Source organism: Branchiostoma floridae, chromosome 2, assembly GCF_000003815.2.
Source record: "Branchiostoma floridae strain S238N-H82 chromosome 2, Bfl_VNyyK, whole genome shotgun sequence".
In the NCBI taxonomy this organism is placed as follows: Eukaryota; Metazoa; Chordata; class Leptocardii; order Amphioxiformes; family Branchiostomatidae; genus Branchiostoma; species Branchiostoma floridae.
Window position 1 is genome coordinate 15983652 of NC_049980.1, and position 21107 is coordinate 16004758.

The 21107-nt window shown below is 39.8% G+C and overlaps 3 protein-coding genes across 7 annotated transcripts; 2 read left to right on the forward strand and 1 right to left on the reverse strand.

Moving 5' to 3' along the window:
* Positions 1-114: 114 nt before the first annotated feature.
* On the forward strand, positions 115-7594 carry LOC118406927 (GPI mannosyltransferase 3-like). Its single transcript, XM_035807335.1, has 13 exons — positions 115-396; positions 1061-1184; positions 1733-1850; positions 2089-2193; positions 2423-2559; positions 2938-3087; positions 3226-3277; positions 3558-3769; positions 4171-4235; positions 5229-5439; positions 5811-5991; positions 6350-6388; positions 6865-7594. Exons 1-13 carry the CDS (start codon positions 219-221, stop codon positions 6949-6951), a joined length of 1659 nt encoding a protein of 552 aa, XP_035663228.1. The 5' UTR covers positions 115-218; the 3' UTR covers positions 6952-7594.
* LOC118406868 lies at positions 6585-15251 on the reverse strand. Of its 5 annotated transcripts, none has more exons than XM_035807274.1 (11): positions 15030-15251; positions 13774-13862; positions 13015-13099; positions 12571-12881; positions 12133-12358; positions 11655-11873; positions 11291-11427; positions 9605-11023; positions 9307-9460; positions 8809-9032; positions 6585-8598 (listed from the first exon to the last, which is right to left on the reverse strand). In XM_035807274.1, exons 2-11 carry the CDS (start codon positions 13855-13857, stop codon positions 8017-8019), a joined length of 3441 nt encoding a protein of 1146 aa, XP_035663167.1. In that variant the 5' UTR covers positions 13858-13862; positions 15030-15251; the 3' UTR covers positions 6585-8016. The 5 variants fall into 5 exon arrangements, with proteins under 5 accessions (XP_035663167.1, XP_035663184.1, XP_035663175.1 ...); XM_035807291.1 differs by lacking the exon at positions 15030-15251 and adding an exon at positions 14230-14269 and having other exon boundaries at positions 11655-11870; positions 12229-12358; XM_035807282.1 differs by lacking the exon at positions 15030-15251 and adding an exon at positions 14230-14269 and having other exon boundaries at positions 12229-12358.
* A 956-nt stretch (positions 15252-16207) lies between these two features.
* Positions 16208-20912, forward strand: LOC118407004 (DET1- and DDB1-associated protein 1-like). Its single transcript, XM_035807418.1, has 5 exons — positions 16208-16345; positions 16477-16557; positions 18299-18350; positions 18591-18652; positions 19181-20912. The coding sequence occupies exons 1-5, from the start codon at positions 16343-16345 to the stop codon at positions 19301-19303; spliced, it is 321 nt and encodes a 106-aa protein (XP_035663311.1). The 5' UTR covers positions 16208-16342; the 3' UTR covers positions 19304-20912.
* The last annotated feature ends 195 nt before the right edge of the window (positions 20913-21107 follow it).

Here is a 21107-nt window from a genome sequence, read left to right on the forward strand (position 1 = left end):
TCGACTCTACTCTGACTGTAGGCTACTAAAGGGTCAGAGTTCTCGTTTGCTTTGCAGAGCTTTGCAGCAATCATTCAAACTGTAGAGTGAGACCAACTCACTCGAGGTCAAAGTTGAGGCGCCTAATTTGTTTTCACTTTCTGCAGTGTCTTGGAGAAGCGTTTCATTTTGGGGGTCATTCTCTCACATCAACTGCTAAACAAACAGAGACAAGAGTAATGTCTCAGTACAACCTTCGTTCCCGTGGACCTTTGAAGGTGGAACTTGGACATGGACCAGGAGCCCTGACGGCTGCGGGCGAACTAAAGCCCCCGTTGGGGAGGGGTGCTTCTACAGGACCGGTGGTGGAAACAGCATCAAACGAAAGGGAAAGTTCTAGCACGTTACTGTCATTAGGTAAGTTGTAAGAAATGAGTTGAATTAGATATTGAGTCCTCTTAATTCCCCCTTCTCAATTTTATTTCAACAGCCTATTTCCTTTATATTTGCCATTGATATTTCTGTACTGTAAAATTCATTGCAACATACGCCGTTACACATGTAACGTTACATGACTCTGTCTTGAAAATTATGGCGAATACTAATAGTTAACAGAGTTTATTTTTTTCAACTGTAAAATCAAAACACAGTGAAAGCCCTCCAACCATCGCAGATATTAATGATTTACAGTAGGTTACAAATGTGAAATGTGCTGGATGTTGGATGCATCGCACCTGTTACGAACTTCAATCTGACCAACTCGGACCAACATCCAGGTTGAGTCATAATCCAATTCATAACCCTAATCCTAACCCAACACTGAGGTTGAGTCCTAAACTTACACCTATCCCCCAAAAAATGTTTTTCTGATTTGACCATAGGCTGTAGGGTAGTACTACTAGTAGAGTGTTTGTCTGTGGACGAATGCTCTGGATGGATCAAAAAGATAGCGGGCGAAAAGATCGGTGACAGCTGATCCCAAAAGCTGGTGTCAGAACCCCGTGAGTTGACTTGTCCAAGTTGGTAATGATCCAAATCGCTCTGATCCTAAATTGTGATGACATGAAGTTTTCTGCTGCAGGAGACGGACAGTTGTTCGTGGTGCTGCTGACTGTGCGGTTGCTGAATGCAGCAGTGGTACAGACAGCACATGTGCCTGATGAGTACTGGCAGTCTATGGAGGTGGCACACCATATGGTCTTTGGATATCCTTCATAATAATTTTTAGAGAAATTGATTGTTAACCCCCCTCTTTATTCCCAACACTTACACAAGTTACAGAGTTTCCAATTTTCTTATATGTATAAACACAGCTCAAAAAGCTCAGAAACTTGAATTTGATCAATCATATCTCTGTGAATACTTTATGATTTTATCAGTTGCATTTATTATACAGTAATTGGAAAGCCTATTCATTGTCCTTTAAAATGATACAATGTTTATTAAGACATATGATTGTTCATGAAAGTTGTATATTCTCCTTTAGAATGGTACCTTGTATGTAGCTCATTTGTTATGGTCATGATTTTGTGAAACAAGTGCCATGACTGACGTTACCCAGAAAACATCAGCCATTCTGTTGGCAGGGAAGTTTTGGCACTTTCGCTCTGTGCTGCACTCTAATACTTTGTAATAGACAACTCTAGTGTTTGAATAGGATCATGACAAATTTGTATAAATTCTCCATTCCTGTACTATGGTAGTAGTAGTACCAGTACTTGTAAAGTTGTATGTTTTCCTTAACCAGTGAAACCTATGGTTACCTAACATGGGAGTGGCAGGCAGGGCTGCGAGGGTTCACTTACCCACTGGTGTTTGCTGCCCTTTACAAGGGTCTGGCTGTCTTCAGGCTGGACAGTGTCACCTTATTGGTAAGTTAATGTGATGATGGTATGTTGTCACATCTACTGGTATGAATTGCAATCTGTCAAAATTGGCAACTTTACACCTGTGGAGGTCATGATCTGAGCCAATGTCAACAGAGATCCAAATTGCGGTTTCAGTCAGTTTGCATGCAATTGCTGAATGTACATGTACTGATACAATCAGTTAATCCACTAGTGCAGTTGGTGCAATTCAACATGAAATATTATTACCCCTAATTTACAGGTTCTTCTCCCAAGACTACTCCAGGGATTCTTTACAGCACTATGTGACCTTTACCTATTTAAGGTCACCAGGAAGTTACATGGCGAAGGTGTAGCACAGTGGACTGTATCCTTTTGCATGTGCCAATTCAAAATCAAATAGAAGTAAAGTATGTTCACAATAGAGGGGAAAACAGTAAGTAATCAATTTGCATGAATTGTGGTTGGCAAGTACATGTACTAGGATATATAATTCTTGTTTACAAGGTACAATGTATGAAAGCCCATGCCTTACAATAGAAAATGTGTTGTACGGTTTGTACCAGTGTGTGATGATTCCATAACAAATTTGCCAGCTATTGTGCCAGATTCTGTCTTGGTTTATGTTTTATTGTGGACCCAGAACTCTGACCAACTCCATGGAAACAGTCCTCACTACAGCTGCTCTGTACTACTATCCCTGGCCACAGGAAGCTTCAACAACAGGGTCAAGGTTTGTTTTTGATAACTGAGTCTGGAGTGTTGTTTTTCATTGTTGATGTCAAATGCAGCCACATTTCCTGTACAAGTGACCACCTCTACATAGGGATCACCTAGGGATTGCCAATGTGGTCCCCTAGACAATATATCCCGTCAACACAATCCTGTCTGCAGTACTGGTAACCACCTGTCCACGTTGACCAGATTTTGTTGGTTCCCTGAGTAGTCTTCTTAGGCAGTTTTGACCGCATGGGTGCATGTATATTTGAAATTATTATATTTACATGTAACAGTTATTGTCCTGAAGGTAGCAATTTCAGAATTTACTTTGTTAGTTACCCATATAGATTAACAATCCGAGTGAGTTACTCAGTCTTTCCTGTTCCCACAGTAAACAGGTGGTGATGTATCTGAGTCTCGCTGCTCTGTCCTGTGTGGTGAGACCCACAGCAGCCATCATGTGGATTCCATTGTGCATGCTACATTTAGTCAACAGTGGGAGCAAGCTGCATACAGTCACTCTGCACTTTATACCAGTTGGGTATGTGTAAATTGCTTTTTTAATACCCGGATCTTGGATTCTGTAACAATGATATTTTGAATTGAAGAGTACCATAGTGACTCATTAAAGTTACTTGGCTGATAGTCTGAAATATTTTGCGTCTTTCATCTGTTGCAGATTAGGGGCTCTCACATGGTCTGCTGTTATCGACAGGATTTTCTATGGGAAGGTCTGTACAGTAGCATATACAGAATGTAGAGCAACTTTCAAGACCTTGAAATACTATTAGATGTTTTGCCAGTAGTGTTTGATTCTGACAGCATTTATATTGTATACTTGTAATACATTTATCATTCCAATCTGAAAGTGTAATATGTTTGTTTTAATCAAGATGAAGAAAAGCTTGAAAAAGTCTAGAATTTGCCAGTTTCTTGCACTCAGAATCAGATCTTGTTAGTCATCTTGTTTCTTTGTGTCTATTTTACAAGTGTTGTGTTTTGTTCTTGAAGTGGGTGCTGGTTCAGTACAACTTCCTGGAGTTCAACGTCCTGAGTAACATGGGCTCATTCTACGGCAGCCACCCCTGGCACTGGTACATCAGCCAGGGCTTCCCTGTTACCATGGCAACACAACTTATTCCCTTCATCTTCGGTTCTGTGAAGTTCTGGAGGAAGCAAATGCTGGCTTTGCTGGTCATTCTATGGACAGTAGTGGTGTACAGGTTAGCGTCCTTATGTTTGATAGGGCTGTTCAGAATTAAGTATGGATCAACCAACAGCCAGCTCAGGAGGATGATCCCATACATAAGTGTGTGTAAAGCTTTTTGGGGTTATTAGTGGTGGCAGATATGACTGCTAATGTACATTTGTAGTTGGAGTCAATCAAATATCAGACAAAAGTTAATGATAGAGCTCATTACAGCAAATACAACAAAATACAGTAGATACAGTATTCTTTGATTTTACCTTAAATTTTATAACCTTTTCAACAAAAGCTACACAGAAAATGTGATAAAACCTTTGATGTGGATATTATATTAGTGGTAACATCAGTTACATGATCACTTTGTACAAATCAATTATGAATATTTCCAGTGCTAATGAATCACCACTGTTTCTCCAGCTTCCTTGGTCACAAGGAGTTTCGTTTCATCATGCCAGTAGTGCCTCTAGCCATGATGTCTTGTGGTAAGTTGATTCCATTTCTTGTCATTAAAAGTTTGTTTTTCTTCAGAACTATCATAGAATGGGACTCATCACCAAGTTCTGTAGGCTGAGCCTCCTTAGGTATAAACAACACTTACAGCTAGATGTGCAAAGGTTACATGTGACAGGTTGTTAGTGTGATATGACCAGCTGCTGTAGCACTGAGTGCCTGTGGAGCTGGTGTGTCATGCTGAAGGGTGGTTATACCAGCTACTAGTATACTGATAAATATTGTGAGGTGAAAAATGATTACATCCTTACTCAGGATGCTTTAATGAATATTACGCTACAGGACTGTTTCTCAGTTTTATCAACTGCCAATTCACTTCGCATCGTGTGAAGCCTAAAATACCACTCTTGCCTGGATGGCACTAAACTTAGTCTAAAGCCAGTAAGGCAGGGAAATATGCCAGCATGTAGCTGAATATGCAAATGCCAAACATTTGTTACCACTATTCTTGGAAGGGCAGTGACCAGAAGACTGGCCTAAAGTTAGGGAGTGCAAGAGGCTACATGTTTATGATTTTACTGCAAAAAAAATTAAAATATGTCTCAATCCAGAGTACAAAATGTACCTTACACAAGTTACAGGAAAACAAATCTTCTGCCTAGAATGGTACAGTATGTACAGTCCCAATGTACCATGGGAATTCCCTTTCCTCTTGATAAGTACAAGGAAAAATAGGCTTTAGGGTAACAACCCAAACACAGGGTTGATAGCCTCTGCACCACATGTGCTGTCTATAAATTTACAGTCAAACTTGACTGTGGACGCATGCGCACCTCTTCGTATGGACGTCCCGGCCAATTTAACCACTTTTTGGCGGGCCCGTAGATAATTTTCCCCTTATCACAAGCAATTCTGTCTAAAGTGACAATGTACCTGTTTATATAGACAGTACTTTATTGGTCCAATGTGCTTATTTGGTCCATCTTTAGGCAGTTTTGCTGTATCAGTGTGGTGTTTTCTCCCAGGCCTGTGGTTACACTGGCTGACTCCATGGCTGCGGGTCACCACAGTGGTGTTCCTTCTGGTGACTAACCTCCCCCTGGCCCTGTACACCAGCCTGGTGCACCAGAGAGGCACTGTGGACGTCATGTCATTCCTGAGCCAGGAAGCAGACAGACATGGGCAGGACATGTCTGTGTTGTTCCTTATGCCTTGCCATTCAACTCCCTTTTACAGGTGCGTTGGATAGTCTTGTTTGATTGATGTATTTTCTCAACAAGATAAGTAAGTAAGACTCAGTAAGACTCATGAGTCAGGTTAGTCACAGATAAGAGCTGCATGTTTTTAGGGAGGCACTGTCCTACTCTGTGCAGAAAGAAGAAAATCCATAACAGGGGTCAGGGGATGTAAAAAAGTCTGAAGGTGAACTTGTCCCTGATGATAATTTGGGTTGATTTTTTTTTTCAAATCTACAAAATGTAACTCTTCAAAGTTGAGTTTGGTAGAATGGATAAGGATGATTTCTTAACATACATTTTTGTACATATAGCACCAATATTGTTTAGTGTATAGAATACACATTTGCTCTTCTCCACTGGAAATCTTAGTCATGTTCACCACAACATCAACATGAGGTTTTTGGAATGTCCCCCTGACTTGGAGAGAAGACCAGACTACATGGATGAAGCTGACATATTTTACCAGGACCCCTCGGCATGGTTGAAAAACAACCATGGGCCAGATGTCCCACTCCCAACACATCTTGTCATGTTCAACACTCTACATTTGGTAAGAGGCCTATGTTACTATGGCCTTTAGCAAGGTTCAGATCTAGTCTTTCCTACTCCTTTGATGCCCCCATAACCTAAACTGTTGCACCAGTATAGTGGTAACTAAGTGTATAGTCTAAAAACTAAAAGGGATTTCACAGCAACAGGTAGTACATCTACCCTCTGCACCCTCTAATAATACTAGTACAGTATCACACATCTTGAACCTTTTTAGTTTAGTTATCGAAAATACATGTAGATAGGATTATATCCAATGTGATGCCTCCAAATTAACAATGTTGTGGTGCTGAAAAGCATTTCATCTAACAGGTTAGTATTAACTATAGTATGAACTATATACCTTTGTACTACTACAGGACATAGAAGACTTCCTCACAGAGAAACAATTTTCCAAGGTATGTTCTGTACTCTTTTCATTTTCCTTATCCTTTCAAAGCATACTCTGTTGCATTACTAAAAGTAATTCTAATCTTCTTACTTGAATGTGTATTTTGATTAAGTACTAGTATTGTCATGTAGAATGGAGTTTTAAACTGGAAATCATACTTTTTTTAAAAACAGTAGCGTAAACATTAAATCAGAAACACTATCAACCATCATTGAGGTACTTTATTCTCTTCCACACCATAACATGAACTCTGTAGCAGCTAGCACCTCCTAAGGTAGCCTGAGAACAAGATTACTCGGTGTGATTCACTTTTCAAGTGTTGCTGGAGTATCACAGCACTCTAAAAATTAACATGTAGTGTTGTTCCTGTTTAGTTTTTTTTTCACAATCAGTAGTCATACATGTAGTAGCTTTTTCTTGTTTACAATTTTTTCACTGATACCATTGCCAGTGTAAGTTATGTTTGATTTAAATTCCTTTCAGTGTGCAGAATACTTCCACACCCACATCACATTGGAAAGAAGAATTGGCAACTATGTGCAAGTCTACTGTCAACAGCAGGCCACATAACTTATACAACAGAGAGCTCCATAACATATTCCTAAAGATGTCATGATGACAAATCATAACATATTAATATCTTAACTTCTTACTCATGCATACTCAAAAGTACTTTAGATTGATACTTTTTAAAACCTATTCTTTTAAATAACAAAATGAAAGGGGGATCTTTTAAATAACAGAATGAAAACGAACAGAAAAAAACCTCAACACATTATTTCCTGTATCAATTCCAGAGCTGCATAATGATTGATTTCAGCTGTTTGTATTTCAGAATTTTGGTTGTTGTAATTGAAACATTGTCACACCCCCTGTATGCTATTTTAGATTAAATAAAAATATTTTAAAGAGTAAGAAAGAGAGAGCGTCTTTAGATATGAAATATCAAAAGTCTAGAATTCTGGTTTATGTAGCATACATGAATGCTACAGCACAGCTTCTTATTGATTTGTCAGTACCTGTGTTCATTCCGATCTATTATCTTTAAAATGTACATGTTTATCACTGCATTAAATGCTATTGATAGATTGGGAAACACCAAATAATATGGTACAAACAAACAAATTAAAGTACATTTGAATAACTGCTTTTTTAATCTTTGAAGCATACAAAGCAGTGTTAGAAAACGAAATAAAATCCTACTTTTTCAAAGTGATTCAGTCTATGTCTACATGCACAACCATGTGTATGATTTTTGTACTTAGTAAAAATACGCAAAATGCTTGAACATCAATGTTCATTTTGAGACTTACCATAATTTGACTGTCATACCACGTAAAGACAATGATATGTTACATTTGGGTTTTTGAGTGATGGTGATTTTGTAACTCATAGCACTTAACAACTGAGTTAAAGGGAACAATAATTTGTAATATGATTCCAACATAACATGTTTTGTAGCATTAAAAATGTACATTTACAAAATCAAATATAGATTATGCCACACAAAAACACAAATCAAATCTTGTCTAGCAGAAATTTGTCACACTTTGCAGTTGCTTGTATGAACTGGCCATGTGGTCATTTTTAAAATTCTAGTCTTTGTCAGCTCTTTTCATATGAACGTATTTTAACTTAACCCTTTGTCCTCTGTTTTTCCCTTGCTTGTGCTCTCTTGGCGAGGTTGTCGTACAGAGGGAATGTTGTTTTACCGTATCGTTCCTCTTCACGACCAGTAGCTCGATGCAGGAACCAGTTGTCTGGTTTGCCCCTCTCGCGCTGTCGTTGCTCAGCTCGCTTGAAGACCCAGTCTGCGTGGTCGCCCTGGCACTTCTGACCTTTACACTTCTTACCAGGCTTCTTACTGCTGCCTTTCTTTCCTCCTTTGTGCTTGGGGCTGTGCTCTGTATGTGCCTGTGGTCTGTCCTGGCTGCCTGTCTTTCCTCTGGCTTTCTCTAGTTTTCGGTGATGTTTCATCTGACTGCGGATCCTTTCAAACTCCTTGATCACATCACGATCGACATGATCCCAGTCATCATCTTTGTCCCAATCGCCATCTTCGTAGTCGTCCAAGAAGTCGGCCCAACACTCCTTTTTTTCGTCATCATGCTGACAGATCTTTGCTAGGATGCCACGAAGCCTCAATCGGTACTTGTCGAAGTTATCAATGTCGTCATCATCGTCATCATCCTCACCATGTCCTCTGGATTTTCTTCCCTATGATAACAAGTCAGGAGGTTGTAGTGAGAAACTTAAAAAATAGCTACACTACATTGCTATCCTCTATCTTATTGAAAAATAGGAATGCATGAAACAAGAAGATATTCTTCAAATTCATACAGGAGCAAGGGTCCAACTTTTCATCATCTACCATTTTGAGAAAAACCTATTCATTAAATAGCATAATCTACTATCTTCAGAACTCACTTTTTTGTCATCATCGTCATCATCATCACGCCGTCTTCCCACACGTGGCCCGGCACGGTGACGACCCTCGATGTCCACCTCTACGCCTGAGTCATCGCCATCACCATCCGGATCCCCCCGGCCATGTCGCCTGGGGCCGGCGGAGGCACTGTCGTCTTCCTCATCTCTCCTGCGTCGGAATCGGCGAGGTCTGTTGTTGCCACCATCATCCTCAGGATCCCCATCTACAGACAGATAGAGTACTGAGTATCCATGTACCTGCAAAAAGCTCTATACCCCGGGCTCAAAATTCATTTTGGGGAATAGATTCCTAAAATGAAGAATGTTAGCAAATCTAATCTCAAACCTTACTGTCTCTCTGCAGGGATGTAGTCTGAAATTCCATAAACCAATCAAATAAAAACTTAAGAATTTTTTCTGACATAAATGTTAAAACATGCTATATGCCAGTGTACAATTTTTAGGAACACAAGATTTACGAATATGTTCCTGACAAACCTGGTTCATCCTTGCGCCGCCTCCTGCCATGACGTGCAGGCTCCCCTTCACGCCGGTCAGCATCCTCAGCTTTTCTTCGAGGAAGGTGTGGGCCCGTCTTCTCTGCAACTTTTCCTTTCTTTTCTTCTTCCTCTTCTTTCTTCTGCACTGTTGCCTACATAGGTTACAGATAAGCCTTTTCATGCCGTTCTAAAATACTGAGGTGTTTAAGCAAGGAGCTTTAGAAAGAAATTCTATTTTGTACTTCAATATGAAATGACTTAAATTCTCAGGATATGAGTTAACTAAGCCAACTAACCTGTCGTCCTTTTGAAGATTCAAGTTCCTCTTCAGGCGCCTGTTTTGTTGTTGTCACTTTTACTGGTTTAACCTCAGAGATAGTGGCGGGAGGGGTGATCTTGGCTTCCATTTTTCTTGCCGTCTCCTGCTCTAGAACCTCATCGACCCGTGAATGTGCAGGCCGTTTCCCATAGCTGCAGGATGGTTCTGGTTCTGGTGACTCTGGCTGGACTGGGGGAGGGGCTCGTACCTCTTCATCTTGTCCACGGTGATCCTCCTGCTGTCGCTGCTTGTTCTTTTGTCGCCACCATCCTCTAGTTTCCTTGACTCCCTTGTCGAGCACCTTCCGCACCTGCTTCCAGGATTCTTTCACAGACTTTTTCACATCCTTCAAGTTTTCCTGGACAGTCTTGCTGGCCTTCTTGAGGTTCTCTGCTATTGTCTTCTTTGCCTTCTTCAAGCTGTCCTTCATGGATTTCTTCACTGACCCGATGTTGTCATCCTGACTGTTCAAAAACTCTTGAGAATAACTGTGCACTGTTTCAAGGGTGTCCTTCAGGGTCTCACCTACACCTTCAACTGTGGCCTTTGTTGCCTCTGCAAACTCTTCTGATGTGACTGTTGTGATCGTGTCTGCCACTGTGTTCTTCAGAGCCTTGATGGCTGACTTCACCTGCTCGGTATAAGTGGAAAAGTCTGCTGACTCTGTGTGGTTTTTAAGCTGTTCAAACTGCTGCTTCAATGCCTGCGTGAGGTTGAGGAAAGAATCATCTCCAAACTTCTCTGTATAGTCTGACACATTGATAGATGGGATAAAGGCATGGATGCAGGAGAAGAAGTCTGGCCCTGTGCTGTTCTCAGGATCTTTATGCTTCTCCTGTTGGGAGGTGTACAGCTCCTGCCACCTGTTGGAACGGGTTCGTTCTATGTTCAGCTGTTGTTCTAGATTCACCATTTTGTTCTGCAGGGCCAGGATCCTCTCCTGTAGACTTGCTTCTTGCTCTTGATTTGCCTTCTGTTGTTCTTCCAGCTCTGATACCAAATCTGCCATTTTCTGCTTAAGTTCCTTATTTTCCAAAGTGGCATCCTTCAGCTGGTTTCTCAGCTGTGTGTTTTGTGCATCCTTACTCTGTGTGTCCTCTGCAGCCTGCTTGTTGGCCTCTTCCCTCTCTGTTTCCAGAGAAGTCAGTTTCCCTGCAAGGTCACTTCGCTCACTCTCCAGTGCCTCGATCTGACCTTGGAGCTCAACAAGGGCCTGGTTAGTTTCTTCCATTGCCTGTTCTTCAGAGGTGAGTTTCATTTTTAAGTCTCCATTTTCAGTCTCCAAAGAGGTCACTTGGATTTTCCATTTCTGGGATCTTTGTCTGGAATCATTGAGCTGGTTTCTTAGTCTGACTAAGTCTTCTCCAAGCTGGTCAAGAAGAGCAACATGGGACTCCTGTGATAAAATTGGACCTTGTTTTAGTTGGACAAAAATGAACCATATGCATGACAAAAGGAAGTGTTCCTGTAAATTATTTTCATATAAGGAAAAACACTTTCATTCAATCATACTCAGTGGGTCAAACACTTATAAATTGAGCTATTGCAATATTCATTTTTTTTGCAAGACTTGACAACACTTAGGTATCCTTACATTCTTTTTGTAATCTGTAAATACCAGTACTAGTATTAGAGATGATATAGAAACAATTGGACTCCCCACCTTGGTTGTTTGATGCACAAGGTCGGTGGAAACATCCAGTTTGTATAGACAAGACATGAGTTCATCCTGCATCAACTTCAGCCGTTTCACCTGCCTGTTCTTCAGCTGCGCTGCCAGGTGGCTTTCACGGGAGGAGCCTGTGGGGTAAAAGATGAGGTTGTTTTCAGATGTGGTATATACTCCGCAGTGACAATACTCACTCACTCAAACTCACTGCCTCACACATTCACTGCCTCACACACTCAAGAAATGAACTATCTTAAATTTTTAACACTTGACGACACTTAGGTATCCTTACATTATTTTTCATTTGACAGTTTCATAAAAAAATCAATCAATGCAAGAAATTTAAGGAAAGTCTGACCCAGTGCATCTCCAATAGCAATACTGATGGAGATGATGAGTGCCAACAGGATGGTCCAGTTCAGGATCATGGTTAGGTTCCAGCTGTTGTCTTTCCTTCGTTCTTCCCGCTCAGATATGCGATGTTTTCTCCTTGGGAGTTCCACGGGAGGTGGGGAAAAGTCGGAGTCATCTCCATCACTGGCTACAGACTCTGTCTCATTGGCATTTGTGTCTACTGCTGTAGGAATAGAAGAACCATAATAGTCACCGTGTGATAATGATTTGGGCCTGCTTAGAATAAAGCCACCAAATAGTAATTCAGCAGAAAGATGTGCAGTGCATTATCACACATACTTAATGAACTTTGGAATATTAAGATGTGGGTCACATAGCTTGAGTGGTTAAATGTTAAGTCCAAAGCAAGTGAAAAGGTGAACCATGCAATGGATATAACACAGAAGAGAAAAAAATTCTACAAATGAACATTATATTCCTACCAGCAGCTTCTTTAGTTTTTTCACCACAGACACCATCTAGGCAGGAAAAGCGCCTAAGAAAACCATTAGGCAAAGAAGTAGGTGTTAGGGTTTGACCATCGCCATGGTGATCCAGGTCTTCTACAGCATTGGGGTCGATGGTGACAAAGTCTGAGTCTGTATCCGTAGTAACAAGGCGTGGTGACTCCTCACCTGTAGGTGCCAGAGACATGATTGGTGGATTGTCCTGCAAAATGGAAAAGATGTCCATTTAATGTCTAGGTTTTGGTCTGAAGCATAAATGACCAAAAGACTGAATGATGTTACCAGTCCAATATCAAAAACATAACTGACAAAAAAACACATTGTAATATTCTCAGTAGCTTGCAACATAGGTTAATCTTGTGATCCCTGAACACTTCCTGTATTTTCTTCTGGTATAAAAACTACCAAACTTACCCACTGTTCCACTGCATCGTCATCCTGGACAATTCCACTGTCCCCCCTGGTCAGTCTCTTGCCCTCTCTCAGCAGGACTTTTTGTACAGGTGCCCTCTGGTTGTGGTCCTCCAAAGCACAGGCACCTTCAGTGGTTGCTGCATTGTCTGTAGAAGCTGCATCTTCTTTAGGGATGACATCCTCTGTAGGAGCTGCATTTTTCATTGGATCTGCATCTTCTATAGCATTTGAATTTTCTACTGGAGCTTCATCTTCCGGTACTGATTCTTCTATGGTAGGTGGTGATTCTGGTAGCTGAGTTGATGTCTCCTCTGTGGGGCACAGAATGAAATTAGCCATGTATTTCTAGTGTCTTGTTTTTAAAACTGATTTGCTAGCCTGAAAAGTCTCAAATATCTCATTACTGTTGCAATGATTTGCTTTATAACTTTAAATACAACTTACCATCTTCCTTTGCTTCTTCTCCCTCACTGTATGTGTCCATAGCAACATACTCTGCAGAGCTGCCATCCTGCGAGATGGTCAAGTTCTGTTGGAATGAAAAATTGTGGCTTCTTTGACATGTTTACTGGGTACAACAGGGTCTCAAAAATGTACCACACAAAAGACACTATTTCTAAATGCAACAATTAACCGCAAACTAGTGCTAACGACCGCATAAAGGTCTAATATACCGATGCTCTGGACACATTGTCTATGCAATTATGAATAAAAAGATATGCAGCAACTCCATTATTTTAAGATATTCCACTCGTTTCAAGAACTTGTTACCACTTACAAACAATGTATAAACCACCAAAGTTTGCATTTCTAACATAAGCATGTCATCAACTGGTGGTCACAACATGCTGTCCTTGATTGGCAGTGTGGCACATCCACTAGCCTGTTACTCACTGTGTGGCACATTTCTAGCCTGTTACTCACAGGGCCGGTGTGGGAACCAATGTAAGAATTCAGAGGGCCGAGTAAGAACAGAAAGAAACAAACATGCCGATACCGGGGATCGAACCCGGGTCGGCGGATTACAAATCCAACGTGCAAACCACAACACCAAAAGCTCTAGAGCCGTCGGCGTGGTCAGTTTTACAATGCTTAAACCCCACTGTTACAACACTGTAATCTACCAATTTTTTGTAAGTTTTTTTAAGCAATATTCAGCTTATCTATCATGATTTATGAATATGTTGAGATCTATATCCTTACCACAATGTCATCTTCATCATCGTCCATCAAAGACCAGCCAGACATGTGGCCCTCGCTGTCACTGGTGTGACTGCTGTCCGTCATGTTTCCTGATCAGGAAAGAAACACAGAAATTATCACTAGATTCCTGCAAATCTTGAAACTTTGTAGTTGTTTTCCCGTTATTTTTCCAGTGGAATCTCCACCACAAACAGTGAATATGCATTTCAAATGTATAAGTACTGTCTACCCTAAAACAGAACTGTTTCAACTGCAAATTTAAAACACTGCAAAAACGCCCTTCTTTTCCTTTAGCAAAATAAAGCCAACATGGTGCAAAGGAAAAGAAAAGTCAGTATACATCACAATAACAGTGTCAGTCAACAATGATGTAGGTCCAGTATTCCAAATGTTGAAAAGTACATTGTAGATCTATACCAAAAAGGTTTCTAAATTGGGACTGGATTTGACATTTACCTCCTTGGATTGACGTCATGGCTCAACGATCCTATATGCAATAAATACATCGATATCACATATCTGGTCATCATAACAGCTGATTGGTAAGTAGTATGTCTGGGTCGACAAATAGGTCAGATCTGTGACGTCATCTATCAATCATTATTGGCTGGCATGTAGCTTGAGCAGGGGGGGGGGGGAGTTATTTAAGTTGGTGTGACCCTTGGGACTATACAGAATCAGGCCCTACTAGTATGCTAATGTAATCGAAATCTTTTGTTAAGTAAACTTTTGGGCAAAATCAAGGAGGTCAAAGACATGTAAATTGTTGCAAAAAGTTATCAAACATCTCCTGTGGGCTTGCTGAGGCAACTAGGGCAATGGGAAATGTGTAATATATATATATAATGTTAGTATATATATATACTTGTAACGTTATATATACAGATATAATTATACAATGTATATAGAAGTAAAATACGTTTTCCTTGCCCTAGTTGCCTCAGCTGCCTGTGGACCTACTTTATGTACTGATGATAATAACAATGACTATTTATTACCTAAGTCTAAACCAATTTGCATTACACTGTCGCGATAGATAGACAACAGTGCTGTGAAACTTTCACGATTGTGATCCAGTAATCAAGGAGCTTTCAGTTGATGAACGCTCATTGCTGTAATATGCTGCAGAGACTATTCAAGGCCACATTTCTGTCTCCCTGCTTTGTTAGGAGTGACGCCCCTGCTAGATGCATGCATGTACAACATAACTGCATGGCGGCAAACATTGCGTCACGAGAAAATATGCGCGGGCTTACCTCTGTGTTCCCTACGTAGTCCCCGGCCCACCGGCCTCTACGTTTGGTGACAGTTTTCTCGCGACACTCCTGAAAACACAGGCTAACGAGAAATGACTCAGCGTGGACTATAACCTGATGAAAAACCATATAAAGACACGTCAGCTCAACCTACTGCGTACCAGACGATGATCAAGACCCTGTTCTTTGTTGTTATTTTTGGTTCACAAGTCACATGGCCCCAGCTGGTCGTGACGTCCCGAAAAGATGAACCAATCACAGACCGCGCTGACGACCAATCAGTTTTGCACCCGTACTCTTGCAGCCTGGGGCGGGGTCTTCATTGCAAAATACTACATGTAACGTTAGCATGATATTTGTGAAATGAAAGATAAGGGCATATTTAGGAATATGCGATAAGTGGGGGCCAATAAAGGTTGTCAGGTTTTAAATTTACATCACAGCAGAAAGCTAGCTGCATCGGCCTTTAGGTGTACCGTTCTCTTATCTAGGATCTAAAAGTTAGATGTGTGTGACAAAAGTAGGATATTTTCGAATTCAGACACTCCTTGCCATTTAATATTTGACAAGGTCCAATTCAACATCATGGATTGCTACATTGGTTAATCTCTTTGGAATACTTAAATTCATCAACCATGTATTTTTTCTCATGTGGCGCGGTATAATGGCATCCAGTGGAAGTCATGAGGAGGTCCAAGGAGGTTTTATCCTTTTTGATGTAATTTTTGGCGTTGGAGAAAGTTCACACGTGGCTAACGTTTCAATTCAGTTTACAACAGATGACAAAAAGTAAATGATTGCATCACACAGCCAAGATCAGCCAACTGTCTGCACTCTGCAGCTTACACGGATGTCTTTTTGAAGCACACGATTACCTTGAAATGAAAACAACTTTTAAAATACCGCGCAACTTATTTTGCCCTATTTGACCAAATTCTTCTCTTTTTTCATCCAGCTGACACGTCTTCTTAGAGACTAAGGATCACCAAGGAGGTTGAAAGTTCCCTCTTTCAACCTCCTTGGGATCACTAAGGTAACACTCCCCAGCTTCATTTAATATGTTTCAACAAAGAGGTTGGTTTCAACTAATCTCCAACCAGATCCACGGTACGTAAATGTAGTATCAAACTTACCGGTGTCCGTTTGACTCCCTTAGACGGCTATACTCCCTGGCCAGCTTTGATACTATCTTATGGCACTGTAGGATCTGCTTGGAGATTAATGATGATTTAGCTTTTCAAGCGACACCTAGCGGCGCCCTGCAGGCGGGCAAGTGACATATCCCATCATCCCTTTGAACTCAAGAATCCAAGATGGTGGGTGCAGATCGCTGTTTCTTGTTCTACCTTTTTGTACTACGGATTTTTGTGCAAAACCTTCGCTAATTTCACGTATCAGAAGTTGAAAAGTAACTAGTTGTGTCTTATCGACATTTCTTTTTTTCTAGGGCGACTTTTTGAAGGGATTGCCGTCGTATAACCAGACGAATTTCACCCGGTTTCATAGCGACTCCGGCGTCAAAACGACGGTAAGTAAAACGCCGCTGTCTCCTAAAATCACATGTAAACGTGACCTTGTTGTACGTGTTATTTTGCGGGATAATCTCAATCTTGATCGTTTAGACAACAAGTCACCTAAGCAAGAAGTACTCCGTTTGCAGCGATATGTCTGAATTTGTTGTTTGTACGTCATTTCTGACAGCCCACTCTCCCCAGCCCCGCCCCATGGCCTACTATACTAACACACAATTTTCTCCAACATGCTGTCTCTCGTCATGCAGTATTAAAAATACAAATCATTTAATACAGTGTTTGTTCGAATCAAGGGGGGTGTTAACCTGGTTACTAGACCCCAGCCCGATCTCAAAAAATTATATTCTTGAGATCTGGCTGGGGTCTGGTAACCAGGCTAGGGGGTGTTTAGATCATTTAATAATTTTTTATGCAATATGATTATCTGTGAATGCAGACATTTCTTTGTGTACTTTTATAGGCTGATCCCAGACAGTGATTACCTATATTTAGATTTAACCATGTTTTCCTTCACCAGGTCTTTATCAGCACCGTGATGAGCCACTCCATCATAGTATTTACGAATTAGACATGATAAACTTTTGACTATTTCCTGGCAAACAAAGCAACTACCATGGACTTTCTCAAAATGTCCTCTTATTACCTCCATGAAATGTCATGGAGGTTATATTTTACCCCGCGTTTGTGTGTCTGTCTGTGTGTTTGTGTGTGTGTGTGTGTGTAAACAAAATAACTCAAGAACGGTTGGGTGGATTGGTTTCATACTTGGTATGTTGGTAGGGTGTGATGAAAGCTGGAAATGATTAGATTTTGGGCCCCCTAGCGGCTCCCCTTGGTACTGCAGCGCAACTTCCGGTTTTGCTATCTTGGTGTTCTGAACATGCTAGGGTCACGATTTTTGACTATTAGATAGCTCTTGTGCTCAGGAAGAAATGACATAAGTTTGGGCCCCCTAGCGTTTAGTTTTGGGATAGCAGGGGCATTTTTGTCAAAAACTTCTGAAGAGGATAACTCAAGAAGGGAACAGCGGATTTTCATGATTTTTGGTATGTAGGTACCTTAGACAATGTTGTATAATATAAAATACTAATTATGCAAAATAGTAGCAAATTTGCATAATTAATGACAACATTCAATCATAGCAGTTTTTTCTATGTATCTCTTGTCTTGGACGTGATATGGTCTTGACATTTGGCTGGTAAATAGCTTTCAGTGTCATGACAAAGTGGGGCAAGTTTCAGCCCCCTAACATTTAATTTGGGAACTGCAGGGGCGTTTTTGTCAAGATATTCCAAAGAGGATAACTGCAGAAAGGATTCACGGATTGGCATCATATTAGGCATGCGGGTACCTTAGGCAAAGATGTTCATAATGATATACATGTTATGCAAATGAGGAGTTAATTTGCATACTTAATGAGGAAATCGTTTAGTTCCATTGTTTTCAATAACTGGACTTCAATAAATGTAACACATGTTAATTATGATAGGTGGAATATAAGCAGATACCAAATATGGTAATGTGGAACTTATTTGCATAATTTATGTAAAAATTGCAAAACCGCTTTATGATTAATAATGGGAATTTTATAATGGTGACATGTGTACGTTTGTCAATGATGAACAACACCATGCATAAATTATGCTAATGTATTAGTCAATTGCATGAAATTTACAAAAGCTCTAAATTTTCATGGAGGTATGAGGTCGCCGAACTCTAGTTCCTTTCTTTTTTTAGAGTCGAAGACCACAAGTATATCTCCCTACCACTGACCATCCCTCAGAACAAGGTAGGTTTGTATACAGTCACTGTACCATACGGCTATGTCAAAGAGAAATGAGTTGCCATACGTCTTTGTATGATATCATGGAAGAGAATAAGATGTACCTTGATTTAGAATCATCTTTCCACAATATGATACATGTAATGTTTTGTGTATAAGTAGTATCACAACAATTATTATTCAGTTCAGATGTGTCTTTAAAGTGTAATTGCATTTGTTGATTCTTTTGTTGTTATCATATTTCAGTTATCACAACAGAGAAGACCAACATTCTATTGCGGTACTTACATCAACAGTGGGATAGAAAAGTAAGTAGAACTATATCTTTTTTTTAACAGACCATATAGATTGTTTTTATTACAGGCACAAGGGATTGTTTCAGGAAACATTAAGTGTAACTCCTAGCATTTTGGTCTATAGTTTTCAGTCTTATGAAAGAAAAATTTTTAAAAGTTTTTCAGTTGTGGCACATGTATATTGCATGATTTTTTTAAAGTCATCATTAGTAGGTCTTCAATTATACAAAAAACAACATACTTTCCCTATGATGAAGTTAACTAAAATGCCCAACAATACCTTTTTGTTATTGCTCTGAGCTGACAATTTGTAATTGCACAGGGAAGGGCTGGGGCAGACTGTGACATGGTCAGTTAGATTCATAGAGGAGTTTGCGTATGTGTGTGCGTGTTTGTGTATGTGTGTGTGTGCATGTGTTTACGCTTGTGTGTACAGACCAGAAACCACATCCTGGGATTTGAAGGTTAATACATTAATTTTAGCCAGATACATGTATACCACGAGTCATAGACCAATCAAGTATCTCTTCCCTCATGTAGAATGCCCACAAAAAGAGGGACACTTCTAGAGCCAACCTAGATGATGATGATGACAGTGGTGACCTTACACCTCCCAAGAAAGTTCCCAGATTAGGACAAATGGAAGAGGGCAACAGCACGTAAAACTTCACATCCACAAGTGACTGGGAACAACAGAAGAACTGTCTACAAGCTGGAAGCCAAAGTCTTCACTGCTTAGCGCCGTGGAGTGTCCTTTGCTGGGTAGCTTCTAGCTGCATAGCTGCCAGTTGCTTTTGATGGCTGTGAACATATATTTATCAGAAAGCCTTTAAAAGCATAGTGCTTCAATGTTTGAAACAGGGGCATAATTTACATATAGTCAACATAACTTAACTATAATGTACTTTTGATAATACAATCTTAGTAATTTTTTGGCTATCATATGATGCTTCTTTACCAGGTGAATATGTAAGTTAATGTCATAACAAAGTAAACAAATATATCTGCTATTTGCAATGTATGCACAAATCTCAATCTTTTTAGAGGATCTTATACTATATAGGCCTTGTTTATTGCAAGGTTATAATATAAAGACATGGTTTTGTATGAATATTGTTGACCCTCAACCAAGGCATGTGTAGTATCGTTGAGCATTGCGCTAAGCTTACTTGGAGTAATGCCAAAAAAGTTATTTTTGAAGATGAAGGAATTTGTTGTGTCATGCCTGAATGAATATCTTTGAAGTACATGTAGAAAGGGATATTCTAGTGCCATTTGAAAAGCAATGGTAAATGGGAACTGAAATGAAATTATGCTAATTTTGCATATATTTTAAAAACTTAAATCCTCCAAGGAACGTATGCTTATTGTTCTTGCACAGAGCTCTGTCCCACCTTTTTTTCCTCATGATGAACCTATTTTGTAGTACTGGTTTTCCTTTGCTTTTTACAGTGAAATATGCCTTCTCATTAGCAGCACTTTGGCTGTAGTGGTGGTTTATGAAAAACAGCTTTTTGTTGTATTTAGAAATTAAAGTCATGTTTTGCAGTCAATCAGACTGCACTTGTGTTATGCAAGATCTTAAGTTAAAACATATTTATGGGACCAGTGCTTTTCTTGTCAGCTCCTATTTGATCAATGTCTGTATTACTAATGTCATATCAGATTGCTAAAGGCGTACGGCAGATATTTTACATGTTGGTATAATTCAAATTATATATGAGGGTATTTATGACATGTAACATACTCTTGTTTTCATGTATCGCTAAAAGATATGTCAGTTTGGCCATTATTATTATTGTTTCGGTTTGATGATTTGGGAGTTGAATCAACATTAAAGATGTATACTGATGGAAATCTTATTGTAATATGCTTTCTGTAGGTGTAGGAAAAATGGTCATGTTATTTTAAGTTGCAACAAAAATGTTTATGAAACAGTTTTGTAACTCTTACAATCAAGCCTCTTTAGTGGCTTATTTAGAAGTGAGGGCCTGGACAATTTTATTCTTGAGAATTTATTTGCATTTTATTTCTGTTCTACAAGTTTTGGTGAAATATTTGATACATTATCTCGATGTTAAAAGTATATGTGACAGCTCTCTCTCTAGTATAGCACATCACATGCAGTCTGCCATGATGCCTGATTATGCCACTCATGTACATTGTTTTACACAATTGATACCCATTCCTACACATGATGTACCAGAGCAATTATGGCATTTGATGGAAGTTTTTAGGTTCTAAACTTTGGTAATAAAGTTCTTTCAATGTATTGCGTACATGTTATTTATGAGCTGATACATGTACTCCATTATTAGTTTGAAGTGGCATTTTAAAACATAACTTTTAAGCTCTAGTTACAGAATGTAAGACTGAATGGTAAGTAATCATCAAAATGTATCAACAACTTCACAAAGGCACATTAAAGCAAGAAAAAAAGAGCCGAAGCCTTAATCAAAACCTTCAT

Coding starts and splice junctions, on each gene's coding strand:
- LOC118406927 (XM_035807335.1), top strand. CDS start 219: ATGTCTCAGTACAACCTTCGTTCCCGTGGACCTTTGAAGGTGGAACTT. Junction 4,236..5,228: donor TCTAGCCATGATGTCTTGTG/GTAAGTTGATTC, acceptor GTTTTCTCCCAG/GCCTGTGGTTACACTGGCTG. Junction 5,992..6,349: donor TGTTCAACACTCTACATTTG/GTAAGAGGCCTA, acceptor GTACTACTACAG/GACATAGAAGACTTCCTCAC.
- LOC118406868 (XM_035807259.1), bottom strand. Junction 12,359..12,570: donor ACGATGCAGTGGAACAGTGG/GTAAGTTTGGTA, acceptor TCCATTTTGCAG/GACAATCCACCAATCATGTC. Junction 11,024..11,290: donor TTGTGCATCAAACAACCAAG/GTGGGGAGTCCA, acceptor ATTTTATCACAG/GAGTCCCATGTTGCTCTTCT.
- LOC118407004 (XM_035807418.1), top strand. Junction 16,558..18,298: donor ACTCCGGCGTCAAAACGACG/GTAAGTAAAACG, acceptor TTCTTTTTTTAG/AGTCGAAGACCACAAGTATA. Junction 18,351..18,590: donor TGACCATCCCTCAGAACAAG/GTAGGTTTGTAT, acceptor ATCATATTTCAG/TTATCACAACAGAGAAGACC.